Consider the following 14,159-nt stretch of genomic DNA (forward strand, 5'->3'; position numbering starts at 1 on the left):
TATTTGAAGCTGAGCAAGCTAAGCAAGACAAAACTACTCAGACATCATCTGAACGCCTTTTTTTTTTTACAACTTCAGATTTGCAATTTCATTGCCCCAATCTTGCTTTAAATGATGTCCCCACCTTTGTAATGCAATGTACCCTTTGAATGGGGAAATAACTCCTTTAAAGCCAAGCCCAGGCTAAATAGCTGAAATTGCAAACAGTGGCTTTTGTTGAGGGCACAAACTGCATTAAGATGAATGATGACAAGATGACAATTTTGTCAGTCTTGACGCCATTTTTTAGATGCTCTGCTGATCTGAGGTGATATACCATTTGTTTTTGCAAGTAAAATCCACTCTGAAATGGAAGGGGGTGGTGGTTTCACAGCACTTCCTGACACTTTATGAAGCAACTGACTTGAGTTCCGTTTTCCACAAACCTCACACTTTTGACAAGATCAGTCACAGTTAAGGCGTGGTTTCATCAGTCGAGCAAACAAGTATATGTAATCAAGACATAATCCAAGTTCGATAACCTTCCATATCAACCACGTGGGCATATGATACCTGGTCACCAGGAGTGAATGGGGTAGAAACAGCAGGTCAGTGCACGTTGAATTGTATTCTTTTTCTTGGTAGACAAGGACTTAAACTGCTACACAATGACCTTAACTACTGTGGGGATGGCAATAAAAATGCACTAGTACTGCATGCACATGATGTAATGGTCATGCTATTTGAGTAGTTCATTTTAATGGAGATATAAAGGAATGGATGATTTTGTAATCACCACAAGTCAGCTGACAGAGCTTTCTTGTTATCATCTACACACAGCTGACAGAGCTTTCTCTTTAAGACCAGATTCTTGAATCTTGAAACTCCAGTGTCACAAATAGAAAACCTTTCTGAAAATTAAGAATAGAAGAAGATATGTTTACCATCAGGATTGATCTGTTAGGCCAAATGTCCTGCACACTGATGTCCGTACTGTACAACATGATCTCATAAGCGACATGTATTTCTTCAACTGTGCAAGTATAATCTGAACACAGACGGGAAGTACATAACGTTCACAGAAACGCACCAACAGAGGACTTTTTATTCTTTATTTTTTAGACTTCTCCAAAAACGTGTACTTTGAGTGTGGACAGAATGGAGCAGATCCGTGGTGGCCTTGTGCTGCTGTTCTGTGCCGCTGCTCTGTCACCACAGGAGCTGAATGGGGCCCCGCTGAGTCACCACTCGACACCTTTCCAGCCTGAGAACACAACCCTGCATGCACCCAAACAACACACCATGATCACTACAGCCAAGCCAAGCCAGGAGCCCATGACTGCTGCTGCATTCACTGCTAGGCTTGAGAGCAGGCTTGAGACAACAACGGGACCAGTATCCAAATCAACGAATCATACAACTCAGAGGCCCAGCCCTCCGATGGCCTTTCAACCAGTGTCAAATACAGAGAAACCAAATTCAACTTCTGCCGTGGAAATGAGCACAAATCACACAATAGCTTTAGACAAAGCAGTTACTACGGATCCCCATGTGTTGAGCACAACCTTAAGCCACTCGGACGCCAATCAGACGGGTTCGTTTGAAAGCCACAACCATACAGCAATGATCAGTGCTAAGCCATACACCAGCAAACCCACTCCGACAGCCAAGGGGGCATCCACACAGAGCTTGTCCACCTATGCTACGCCAAAAAACCCAGAACCAACCACGGCTCCTACTTCAGCGTATGCAAGTACAAGGACCACTAGAAGGACCACCACAAGGATAACCGCTCACCCATTTAAACCCAAAACTCCCGCAGCAAAAAAACAGTCTTCTGAGACAAATGGGATTGTTGCAGCCGTCTTGATTGGCTTGATTTTGCTAATGATGTTCGTGGGCATCATATTTATATTGGTCAAAAAGCGCAAATGGCAGAGGAGGCAGCTGGAGAATTCAGAGTGGGCAGGTCCCTCCCCATTCCTTGATGGAAGCACCCAGCCTCACTTCAGCACGGATTCCACCAGGCAGGAGTCCAAGAGGATCTCCATCGCAGGGTTCCTTCCTCAGAATCTCTCCAAAAGTAATTCTCTGCTCAATGATATGGAGGAGGGCATTGATCTGGACATTCTGCCAGGTACCACATTTGGACAACACGACCACGTTAATACTAAACCAGCTAATGGAACTTTTCAAGAGAAAAAAGGGGAAACTGAACATGAGCAGGACAATAAGAGTGCTAAGTCTGCTTCAGAAAATGTCCAAACGACCACTGATGCAGCTATCCATGACCCAAATCCAAAAGCTGAAATGGAGTACAATAACTCTGGCGTGAATCCAAACGAGACTCCCTCAGCTCAGCCACCACCAACGAGCACCTCCACAAACACCCCTCCTCCACCTCCAGACATTGACCTTCGACCTTTAGGGGACACAACACCAGCATCAGACGTGCAAGTCCCTCCAGCGCCGCCCTTACCTCAAGCCTAATTCTTGTGACCGCCTACAAGTTACTCATCTTTGAAATACCAAAGAGAAACTAAACGACCTGACCAACCATTAAATACCACAAAGGAAGGATACCGTTTAACTGGAAAGGGCAGATGGAAATTTACAAGTAACACACTGTGATAGTAGTGTCTTATGACGAATGGAAAAAATTGTCAAATAAAAAGGGTTCAACAGTTTAATTCTTTCAATGCAGCATAAGACAAAACTGATCTGTTCATCAGTAGGATTAGAAACTGATAGAGTGCATATGAAATTATTTTTCAACAAAATAACTTATTATGGAGTTCTAGGCTGAACTGCAGTGCTAAGACTTCAATAGAATAATATGTATTGAAGGCTTTGATACATATGCCGGTACTATGAAGTGTCATTTTTGTGAAGTGAAACAGCATTCATACTTAGGAAAGAGACAAACAAGTACTGTAGACAGACATAGGTACGATGAAACAGAAAGTTGGTAAAAAATGAAGTAAATAGGAATATCAACCTCAGAGAGAAAGGAAAAAGGAACGAGAAAGAGGACGAGAGCACCTTCCAATGAATGGAAGCCATTTAACTGTGAATTACTGCAGTGCTACAGCCTCATCCAGCAACTGTCTGAGCCATGTAAGAAGAATGGCATTGGACAGCCACAAAAGAGAAAAGCTAAACAAGCCAGAGCCTATGCGTTCTGCACATTGAATTGTAATTGGACTAAATATACAGTAATGCCCCTGTATAAGATGCATCATGTATACAGTAAACAGCATGACTGTTTTTTCGGGGTGGGGGTAGGTGGAACATGTACTGAACACACCCGTGTATTAATCACAGTTTATTAAGCATTTCTTTATTGTGTCAAAAATACTACATATCAGGTGGCTACAGTACAAGTGTCAAGCTAACCGTAGTGCGGATGAAACCACTCAGCTGTAGTTTGAGTGCCCACAAGGGCCCAGTAGCCCAACGAATCAGATTGTGCTTTCATCCAAAAGAAAAATGATAAAAAGAAACGCATTCCTGTATAGCCCATCCCCAGGTATGAACCTCACAGCTGAGATAACTTTGCTATATCAATGTATAACCCTTGGTTAATAGACAGGAATGCTCTGTATTCAACAACAGTACTATCTTGGGTTCAGGGTCCATTTATCAATCTATTGGAGATAAATTAAGAAAAAACATGCCAACACCCCGAGTTCAATCCATGGCTACAAGACTTAAAGTTGTGACACCTATGTCAACATGTAAATAAGCAAATATAAGAGGTGGGCCCAAAATGACATCGCTACAGCTACTGCCACGCAACTCTGCATTAAAATGCAAGAGGACACTGGATATTTAACAGACATTGAGCACTGTCTTTCTTGACAACTTTCTTGAATGATGAGGAAATGACAGCTGACTCAGGCAGCGACCATGCAACTATTTTAAGGCATCAAAAGCAACTTCCTTCCAGTTCTGAGGATATCCTGCAAGAACATGTGATGCCCTCACCTGCTTTGGTGTGACAAAACAAATCTTTATCATAGTACAATATCTGTTATTGTATATTTTGTTATGTAGCTGCATCGCCAAATAAAATATGTGTCTGTTTATTAGCTAAAATGTCAACTGGACCAATTATGTTATGGGAGGAAAAACAATATGTTTTTAAGCTTAAAAAGTCAGTGTAGTCTAATAATTTTCAAGATAATGTCTTTCATCTCTGTTGGTTGCAGGAAATTGTATAAATCAATGAAACACTGATATTATGACTAACATCTCTTATTCTGACTCCACTTTAAGGAGGCTGATAGTGTTGCAATACAAGCTTTAACTCATTTGATTGGTGTTGCCAGGCAGTTCCGCATGCAGAGATCTGCTCATCCCTTCTGATTGGTGCAGCCGCATGCTACAAATCTGAAGCTTCATGCCAATGCTGCCTCTGCAGCATGCAATGCGAGCACTTCTCATCAGTTCCCCCTCACACTAGACACACCACTGTAGCCAAGCCGGAAAAGGAATGCTTTTTGGCCCCCTGAAAGGCATTAAAGGAATTTCAATAAGGCTTACTAAGCCATCAAGTCAAATAGGGTTTTTTCATCCTTCACAATCATTTGTGTGCAACCAGATCAACATTTACAGTATATGTTGACTTTACTGTTACATTTAAAGAAATACAGACCTACTTCAGAGTTAGCAAGAACTATTTGGTTCCTTCTTTACATTTCTAGTTATAACGATACATTAATTTAAGTAGACATGAAAAAATATTAGTGGGTATATACACTGCAGATGCTACACATCCATCCATATGTATACTACACATATTTCTGAATTAATTTTTAGTATTAACAACATTTCTTGTAAAAAGAAGTTAACTTGTCAAGAACAGGAAGGCATTCAATGCAACAACATTAGTATCTAGCCAGTGGCTGCTAGCATTTAGGCCAGCACTCATTATATTTTCATCTTTCAGCTAACTAATAGGTTCTAGGCAGAGTAGTCATGCTAACATTTTTCTTTGAAGCATATGCATAAGTTTCTGTACATAACTGATGCACTGCTTCTCAGTAGTGTCTGAAACTGTATGGTAACACAAATAGCTGAGGCCCTGAAGTTCTGGTTAGCCCCACACTGCTATTTAGTGCATGCTCCTGAAAGCGTGTGACATTATCAGAGGAAACATGCCCTCCAACATCTCATTCCTATAGCAATGTCCCCATTCCCAGAGCACATAAATATCCATGTGCAACAAAGAGGCTGTACTGGCATGTGAATCTATAGCATTCATCCAAAGAAGATGGTGTCACATCAATGACCATCTCATATATTTAAATGAGAAACAAAAACAGCTCCGTCTCCTCATAAAGGATGAATAGAGCGTTCATGTACGTAACGCATCCTGAAACCCAACCCATGATGCCAAAAGGAAGCAACATATACGTGAAAACTTGACCCATTATCTACTTCAAACGTTCACATGTCACTTTTGAGTAAAAGAAAGCTTTGTGCACAGGCAAGAGAGTTAAATAGGAGGGTAGAAGCACACCATGGTCAGCATCATGGATCATAATCTGCTTTGCATAACGATTCCAACAGTCTTGGGGGAGCAGTCTCATAAGCATACAGTACACAGGGTCTTTAATAATGATCTGTTTCTCTGTAATGACACATTTGTTCACCACTCCTCGTCTACTAGGTATTAAATGCAAATGAACTGACCGATACCTCACAGTAGGCAATAAACGAGCACATACTGTATGACTGCAGGAACACATTTCTAATTTTCACAAGACTTCAGAAGAACCATGAGGTCTAGAAGTGCCACTTCATTAACTTTGCTGAAAATAAAACACAGAGAGAGAAAGGGCGGCTGACAACGCAAGTATGCCAGACTCACTTCTCCTTTCATGTTCCTCAATTTAAGCATAAGATAATAAAACACCTTCCACTGTCTGTTTGATGCACAAGCCAGAGGAGACAACAGGACAATGTTGTCCAGTTGAGGATGCTTGAATTTCCTGCTCAGATTCTGGCCGATTGTTGACTACAATGTTGCACATTTTTGAGATTACAAAAAGCATGCAAATGCTGACGTGACTATTTCAGTGTTAAGAATAGTAGCCCAGAGACCAACACATTGGGCAAACACAGGCCCAATCAGAACTAGGGGCAGGAACTCACTTCACTCACTCACTTCCACCATAAAAGACATTCTGCAGTCAGCCTGTGAGTGTGGTGTAAAAAAATAGGCAGGAGAGACTAATACAACCAAGCATGATGACAAACCAAACCAACCAAGCAACTGCATTGAGCCGTGGAGGCCTAGAGGCCAACATACCCACCTGTGTACAAAAGGCACCGTTTGCAGCGGGAGAAAACCTGGGGCGGGGAGTAGTCCTCATCCATTCTCAACATGGGCCCTTAAGCACATGACCCCCCTGAGTCACACGGCATTAATGTCACGCTAGCCAAGAAAGGACACATGAACTAGTGGAGAGGAACACAATTAGCCCCATCACATGATGTGGAGCATGTGTGTGTGTCTGTGTGTGTGTGTGTGTGTCTGTCTGTGTGTGTGTGTGTGTGTCTGTGTGTGTGTGTCTGTGTCTGTGTGTGTGTGTCTGTGTCTGTGTCTGTGTGTGTGTGTGTCTGTGTGTGTGTGTCTGTGTGTGTGTGTCTGTGTGTGTGTGTGTGTCTGTGTGCGTCTGTGTGCGTGTGTGTGTGTGTGTGTGCGCATGTGTGTGAAGGGCAGATAAGCAGTAGAGTGTTGCTGGGTGATAAAACAGGTGCATCCAAGAGAGGGGGCTGGAAGGCTCAGACTCCCTGGGTGCACACAACACAACCGAGCAGAAGCAGTGTTGTATTTATCTGCATGTCTATGCAGGGGTTTCTGCTAATGGGACATATATGTGGTGTATACAAAGATTTAAAAAGAAAATCTGCAGAAGAGAATGGTGCATGTGTGTGAAGATGAGTGTGTGCACATACATGTACAATGGAAATGGCGAGAGAGTAGTAAGTGTGTGCCGGAAGGTCAGTTGAGGAGATGGAGCTTCTACTGGACAAGCAGCGAGGAGTAAGTATGTGAGGGACGGTAGACATGTCAGAAAGAGGCAGGGTTAGAACATAGTTGCTAAAAAGAAGGGAAGGAGGAAGGGAAGAGAGAGAGAGAGAGAGAGAGAGAGAGAGAGAGAGAGAGAGGAGAGGGAGAGGGAGAGAGCTGAATATAAAAGATTGCAGTCAGCACCTCGCGAGCTCCAGCCTCATCAGCAGCAGAGGGGGCACTCACTCACTCACTCACTCCCTCCCTCACAGTGCTGCAGTTCACCAGCTCAGCCGCCAGCATCTCCATCCCGAACGCTCTGGCTCTCCCTCTCTGGACCCTCCCTCTCCCCACTCAGACAGTCTCATTTCTCTCCTCTCCTCTCTCTCTCACACATGCACACATTTACCCAACTGTCCTGCTCAGTCCTGCCCACTCGCTCCCCCTCTCTCCTGAACACATAGTTAAGTGGTGAGTGAGCGAGTGAGCGAGCAGCCTGCGCAGCAGCAGAGAAGGAAGAGGAGGAAGAGGAGGAGGAGCAGCAGGAGAAGGAGGTGTCGTAGGACGCTTTTCATCGCAGGAGGAACAGGACATTATTGCTATGCCAGGGGGAGAGATCACCGCAGGGGAGGGCTGACCAGAGCCACTGCCTGCCAACACCTAACCCCAAGACACTGCCATCCAGACAGAGCCAAGGAGGGGGCAGGGGACCAGTGGAGCGCTGGACAACAGGACCCAGTGAATGCACCTGGTCTCTAGGATTATATATACAGCGAGAAAAAGGAAGCCCGAACACAGAGGACAAGGGATCAACTTGGGAAAAGTCTGAAAATAAAATTGGTCCTTGCTTCCTTGGGTGCTGTAGGGGGGAAAAACAGCAGAGCAGCGCGACAGAAGGAGGGGAAGGGGGGGGTCGGAGAAAAAGAGGAGGTTGGAGGGTGGAGGACCGGACGAAGGCAACAAAACGACAGAGAGAAAAAGAGAGAGGAAGAGAGAGAAATGACTTCTAAGTGATGGACAGGATCAGGTAAGCAATAATTGGCATGGAAAGGCATGTCAGCAGAGGTGTGGGGAACGTATGCTGGAACACACACACACACACACAAGCAGGACAGCGTGCATGCACACACATATTGCTATTCATACAGGCTATACTGAATTCTATTTTCTTCCACATTTACTGGGGCAGATTGCAGCAACAGCATTACATCTCACCAGCGAGCTTAAGAGGTGGAAGAGCCCTGCTCAGTCTCCCCTACAGCTGAGGCATAACAAATATGCTCTTCTACTCATCACAGCTAATATCGTCTGCGTTTGTGTTCTTCTAACTAGCTGCTCAACCGGCTAACTGGAAGAATAATGTTGCACATGCATGTGGACACACCAGGTTTAGTCACCTTGCAATTTTCATGCTTTGATTTGCACATGACCTTAATAAAACAAAAGGCAGCCAGCAAAGACGAACGCTAGTGTGTGAGCATGCCCTGCGAGAAGTTTCTAGAAGCCGACTGTGTGCCTGCTGCAACACACAAGACACATAATTGGGAGTGGGAGTGGGGGCTGGGGGAGGGGGGGTTACAGGAAATTAGACAAATATTGAGAGTACGTGATAGAGCGAGGGACACACACACCATAGTCTCTCCCTGAGCCCCACACACAGACTGTCCTGAGATGCCCCAGATTGTGCACTATGGCTCCGAGGTGCAGAGAGAGGACAGGGCAGGCAGAACAAGGCTGAACACATCCCAACAAGCACATTGCAGCAAAAACATTCCCGCTGGCAAGGACTCAAGCACCCCCTACTGCATGCTACTAAGAGTACCAACAAGGGGCCCTGGAGTCTTCTCCCCCATCCCATAAGCACTATGCTCTTCATTCTGTTAGCCAGAGCTGGTGCTGATTTTCTGTTGGGACTGGTTGCAGCATGCATATGGTGACCGACAGGCAAGGGTGGACTGTCCAGGCTTCCAGAGTCTGCAGACATAAACCAGACCCAAACTACAGAATGATCATGAACAAGTCCTGCTCATCTACTGCAGTGGACACTGATGACATCTGCGTGTCTCTATGCAACCTTGCTCACCCTCAATCACTGCTCACAGAGAGCTGGGCAGCGTGTTTAATGATGGCCATTGCAGCCTCATTCACTCAGCCATAGCTCAAATTTACTCCCTAATTCAGCGTGCTGACATTTATGACACATAGTCATGCAACGCTGCTTTCAGTAATAACACTGGTGAAGTTTATTGCAGTGATACCAAGCACGACATGTCAGTGATGCAAATATTCAAATCTAAATCACTCAACGACATATACAGGCCAAAAGGCCTTTAAACACTCAAACAATTCTCATATGAATCATTATATACAAAAGCATTGTCAGATCGTACAGTATTCTATGGCAGGACTCCAAAGTCTACTTTTCCCAGTCACTTGTTAATTGACCCTGTGCATGAAGTTGGTTCACATATTATATAGATTTGTGTACGGATGAACTTCTTTTCGGCTTCATTATGACCTCAGATGCGGTCAAGAGCACAGTAATGAAGGACATAATGACAACTTAAAGGAAAAGCCTGATGTTTACTTTTGGAAATTCAGAAATTCAAAAGTCCAGGGGAGATCAGTGAGTGCAATTCCTGGTCAAATCAGTGACAACTCCAGCTACAATTCCTAATAAGAAACAAACAGAAACCCCAGCACTTCACAAGCCATACCCAATTACATTAGTTTACATGGAAAGCTTTTTTGCCATTCCGATTAAACTACTCCGATTGAAAGATTTGTGCTGTCTGTTTACATGGGGTACGTTCTATTCTGATAAGGTGCTCTCAAGAGCTTTAGAATCTTTGATCGGAATAGCCGTTGTTGCCTACTTTTCCTTGAGAAGATACAGCAGTCAATCCGAATGACTGTATACATGGGTGTTCATTCGGAATAGGAGCGGACTACACCACCTCTTTCATTCCGATTAAAATTCTGATCGGATCAGGAATTTTCATTCCGATTGAGGTGTTTATATGACAATTTTTATTCCGATTGAATCGTTATTCCGTTTATAATCGGAATGGAAGTGTCCATGTAAACGTGGCTATTGTGTCACTTAAAGCAATTCACTTGATACATATTGTGCAAAGAGAGTTACACAGATTTTGTTGAGCATCTGTTGAAGGCTGAAATCAAAATGTAATTCTTGTTATGTCTCTGATAACAGCGGTCACAGCACTGCATATAACTTTGTGGATACTTCCTTCATGTCCAGTAGTAGTCCTGATCTGCGTGCTGACCCTGCATGTCGTTTTCCTCAGGACTTCATTTCTGACCATGACTGCGTTGCTGTGCCGAGTGTGCCTGCTGGCTCCGCTGCTGCCCATGCTGCTGCTGGGGATGCGTGCGGTGGCCGTGTGTCCCTCCATGTGCTCCTGCAGCCGAGGCCACCGCACCGTCGACTGCTCCAACAGGGGACTCTCCCAGCTGCCTGACGGCCTCCAGCACAACATCCGCTTTCTCAACGTTTCTCACAACCACCTGCAGGACCTGGACGGTCTCCTCGGCCACTTTGCACACCTGAGAACGCTGGACGTGTCCCACAACCGCTTGCACAAGTTCCCCTCGGGCCTCCCGCGGGCGCTGTGGGACATCCGTGCGTCCAGGAACTATATACGGCACCTGGATAAGAACGACACCGCCTACCACTGGAACCTGCAAATGCTGGATCTGTCATGGAACGAGCTGGACCGTGTGGTGTTCATCAACAACACACTTCCGGCCTTGCAGGCACTGAACCTCAGCCACAACAAGTTCTGGACCATGCCCACCAACATGCCCCACAACCTGCAGACGGTGGACATCTCGCACAACTATCTTCTGCAGATCTTGCCCGGGTCACTCGACCGGCTGCCGAGACTAGAGAAGTTCTATCTCCATGGCAACCGCTTTGCTTGGGTAGGAGAGGGAACATTTGTGCATCTGGAGGGCCTAAAGTTGCTGACACTTGGGGACAACCCATGGGCTTGTGATGAAGAGGAGAACATCACACACCTGCTGGTGTGGGTGCAGCAAACCAACGCCCGCGTGTTGGGATGCCCGTGCCACACTCGGCACACCTGCGGGGAGGCCCACCTCGCCACAGGCACCTGGAATTCCTACGCCTCCTACACAGAACACCCGCTGGGCACTGACGCACGCAATCGTCTCCTACGTGAGCCGAGTGACCTCAACGGACCGTCAATGCAGGCAGTGACCTCAGGTTACCTGTCCAAGTGGGCGCTTATTAACCCACGCCACCAAGGCAACGGGAGCCTCTCGGCTGAGGTCTCAGAGCAGACACTATCCAGAGAGGCCAGCACAGTGCTGCCGGTCACGCCTCACCGCGGCCTTGGAGCCAAAACGAGCACAGCTGCCCACACAAGGGGCACCAAAAAAGTGATCCCAGTACGGGCACGCAGCACGAGCTGTGGCCTGCACGCTACAATGGGCCAGACGCTTGCCTCCAACCTTTTCATTGCCATAGCGATCCTCAAGGGCTTGTGATTGTCACACTCATGAACTTTAGCCTCATCTGTCCATCAGTAGTCTGTTCTTACCCTCTCTGCAAATGTGATGAAGTTGATTTTGGCTACTGATTATAAAGGCCTTCTGAATTGCCCTCTCTGGCCCGATCCTCCCATTGCCTCCCCGATTGTCTCCCTGTCTGGCTTGAATGCAAACAAAACAACAATAGACACAGAATGTGATAAAAAAAACAACACATAACTAAACAGTGTGCATATGATGTATTGACTCTCTCTGTCTTTCTGCTTTCAAACTCATAAGCCGACCTATGAAAAATGTAGTTGGAAAAATGTATGGCTCTACAATGGATAACCATATATTCTGGAAAAAAGTAAAACCTACAATACATAAACAAGAACTAGTCTGCTTCATACATCATGCTTGTGTACTGATCCACACCATGTGCCAAAGTGCAGTTTGTTGTGGCTATGGACCCCCCTCCTCATGTGGATGCTTGAGTGTCATGCACAGTTCACAGCTGACTGTCACGCTAAGCTCACAGATATTCGCAGACAAGTACACATGCATAAATTGACTATTTACAATTAAATGAAACACATCACAATGACCTTCCTTTCCCTCAACCATCTTAAAACAGATACCAGAGGACCTGCGAAGAATTCATCCCATTGCTTAGAAGGTTCCTAACTGAGTGAAATGACCCAGAAGTGTCTAACTGGGAGCCATGATAAGAGCTTCAATGTCTCCTTTCTTATGTCCCATATACTATATAACATTGGGCACACATTGGGATCATCATTTACAAAAGGAGAGGAGATCAAATCATCCCAAACAGCAGCATTTAAACAGCCACATTAATAACATTAGCTAGCTCAGGACTCTTGGGTTCTCTTAGCACTAAGGGCTCTCTGGTTTTCTTTTTCTCTAGGAATCTTTTCTTGACCTCATAATGTTCACTGAGGTCAAGGAAAAGTGACTGTCCAGCCACAGGCAGTATATAATGAAAGATAATATTCCTTTTCATAAAAAAAAAAAAAAAACACTCTCCACTTCTCCACAAGTATCCATACTGATTAATAAATAACTTAATGAAAATTAAGTGCCCATTACAAGGTAACCACGACCAACCATGACCAATCTTATGGGGAAATTGTCTGGATCCTAGGCTTAATAGTTAAAAGCATTCTTCCAAAGTGCATAGAGATGAAAAATATTTTCGAGACGGTCTATAGATTATTTTAGCAAGGGACAGAATTGATAACAGAAACTTGGGTACATAAAACATTTTTCTAAATATGCTCATTTCTCTTCCTAAAAAATGCTTATGACATACCACATTGCCCACAATTCAATGTACAAAATGCCTCTCAATACAATTGTATGTAAATAATTATTTTGTCACCAGACTAATTTACAAACATTTTATTATTCTAAACTATTCAAAACTATTTATTACATGCAGTTAAGTGCAGACCTCCTGCAAGGCCAAAATGCCTGATCATGCAACGTTAGTGACAGTGGAATCATATTTGTTCAGCTCCCCCCTGTGGGGTTAATGCGGCACTAACACGTAGGAGATTCGTACTTGTCGCATGCAATATCTTTCCACCAAGATTAATGAAAAATGGCAGTGTTTTCACTATCCTGCACACAAACAAACCTCACCAAAAACATAACCTTGTTGGCTGAGGTAACAATGTGTTGAAAGTGCCGCTTGAGAAGAGATTGCCACACACACACACACAGTAGAGTCACGGTTTCCTCTCACACAGTGTTCAGCCGTCTCCTGCCCAGCACTAGCTCTGAATCTACAGCCCACCTACTCTGGTTCTCCTAAATTCTGTACCACATCATCAGAACGTCACAATGCATTTGCATGGAGCAATAAAACGGTGTGTTCAGACCGGTTCCTCTTCTATCCTTCTCTTTCTGGAGCATACAACAGGTGAGTCTTAGACAAACCAAAACCTTCCATTTTGGGACTTAGACAAATAGATTCCTTTGGCTTAGAAAACTGAAAGATGAGTGCTATTTTACATCAGCCATGAAATGACATATGAGACAGAGTGAAATGCTGCAACTGCTTTGTAATCTGCTGTGTAATACAAAAAGTGCATAGTTCATAGTTAACATCATATTAAGGAGATTTACTTTATGGAAATTAATTATGACCGCATCGCAGCAAAGCGCACGCACACACACGCACATAAACATAAACGTGTACACGCACACATGCACACAATTCAAGAATTTCTCCGAATTATGAACAGGCAAGATGGGGGTGGGGTTGTATAAAATGAATTTTACATGTGAAATCTATGAACTAATCATGTTTTGGTACTTGTTGTCTAGCAGATACCAGTGAGAATTGAGTGTGGATAATGCAATTTAGTGAGACAGTTAGAATCATTTAGGCCTTTCAGCGTAATTTATTTTTGTGGAAAAAATGTGCTGGACTGGGCGGCGGTCATATTTTGTACCGCTCTGCGGCACATATAGTTCAATTTAGGTGTAATCTGAAAAAGACAAATGTATGTTGCTTGTGCTTGGCAATGCACCGGTCTCCAAAATTACCCTGACATTACCGATGGGGGGAAAGATATGTTGACCTGTGACTGGTACATCATTTTTACCACTAAATGTC

At 44.4% G+C, this 14,159-nt stretch overlaps 3 protein-coding genes across 4 annotated transcripts in view; 2 read left to right on the forward strand and 1 right to left on the reverse strand.

The window, feature by feature from the left end:
- nf1a (neurofibromin 1a) overlaps positions 1-14,159 on the reverse strand; it is a 90,562-nt gene that overhangs the window by 32,459 nt on the left and 43,944 nt on the right. The window lies entirely within an intron of this gene.
- On the forward strand, positions 451-2,666 carry LOC125307770 (protein EVI2B). The gene is made up of 2 exons (XM_048263820.1): positions 451-587; positions 1,102-2,666. The coding sequence occupies exon 2, from the start codon at positions 1,138-1,140 to the stop codon at positions 2,467-2,469; it is 1,332 nt and encodes a 443-aa protein (XP_048119777.1). The 5' UTR covers positions 451-587; positions 1,102-1,137; the 3' UTR covers positions 2,470-2,666.
- On the forward strand, positions 7,931-11,906 carry omgb (oligodendrocyte myelin glycoprotein b). The gene is made up of 2 exons (XM_048263821.1): positions 7,931-8,027; positions 10,309-11,906. Exons 1-2 carry the CDS (start codon positions 8,014-8,016, stop codon positions 11,531-11,533), a joined length of 1,239 nt encoding a protein of 412 aa, XP_048119778.1. The 5' UTR covers positions 7,931-8,013; the 3' UTR covers positions 11,534-11,906.

This window comes from Alosa alosa, chromosome 15 (assembly GCF_017589495.1).
Source record: "Alosa alosa isolate M-15738 ecotype Scorff River chromosome 15, AALO_Geno_1.1, whole genome shotgun sequence".
In the NCBI taxonomy this organism is placed as follows: Eukaryota; Metazoa; Chordata; class Actinopteri; order Clupeiformes; family Clupeidae; genus Alosa; species Alosa alosa.

Coding starts and splice junctions, on each gene's coding strand:
- LOC125307770 (XM_048263820.1), top strand. CDS start 1,138: ATGGAGCAGATCCGTGGTGGCCTTGTGCTGCTGTTCTGTGCCGCTGCT.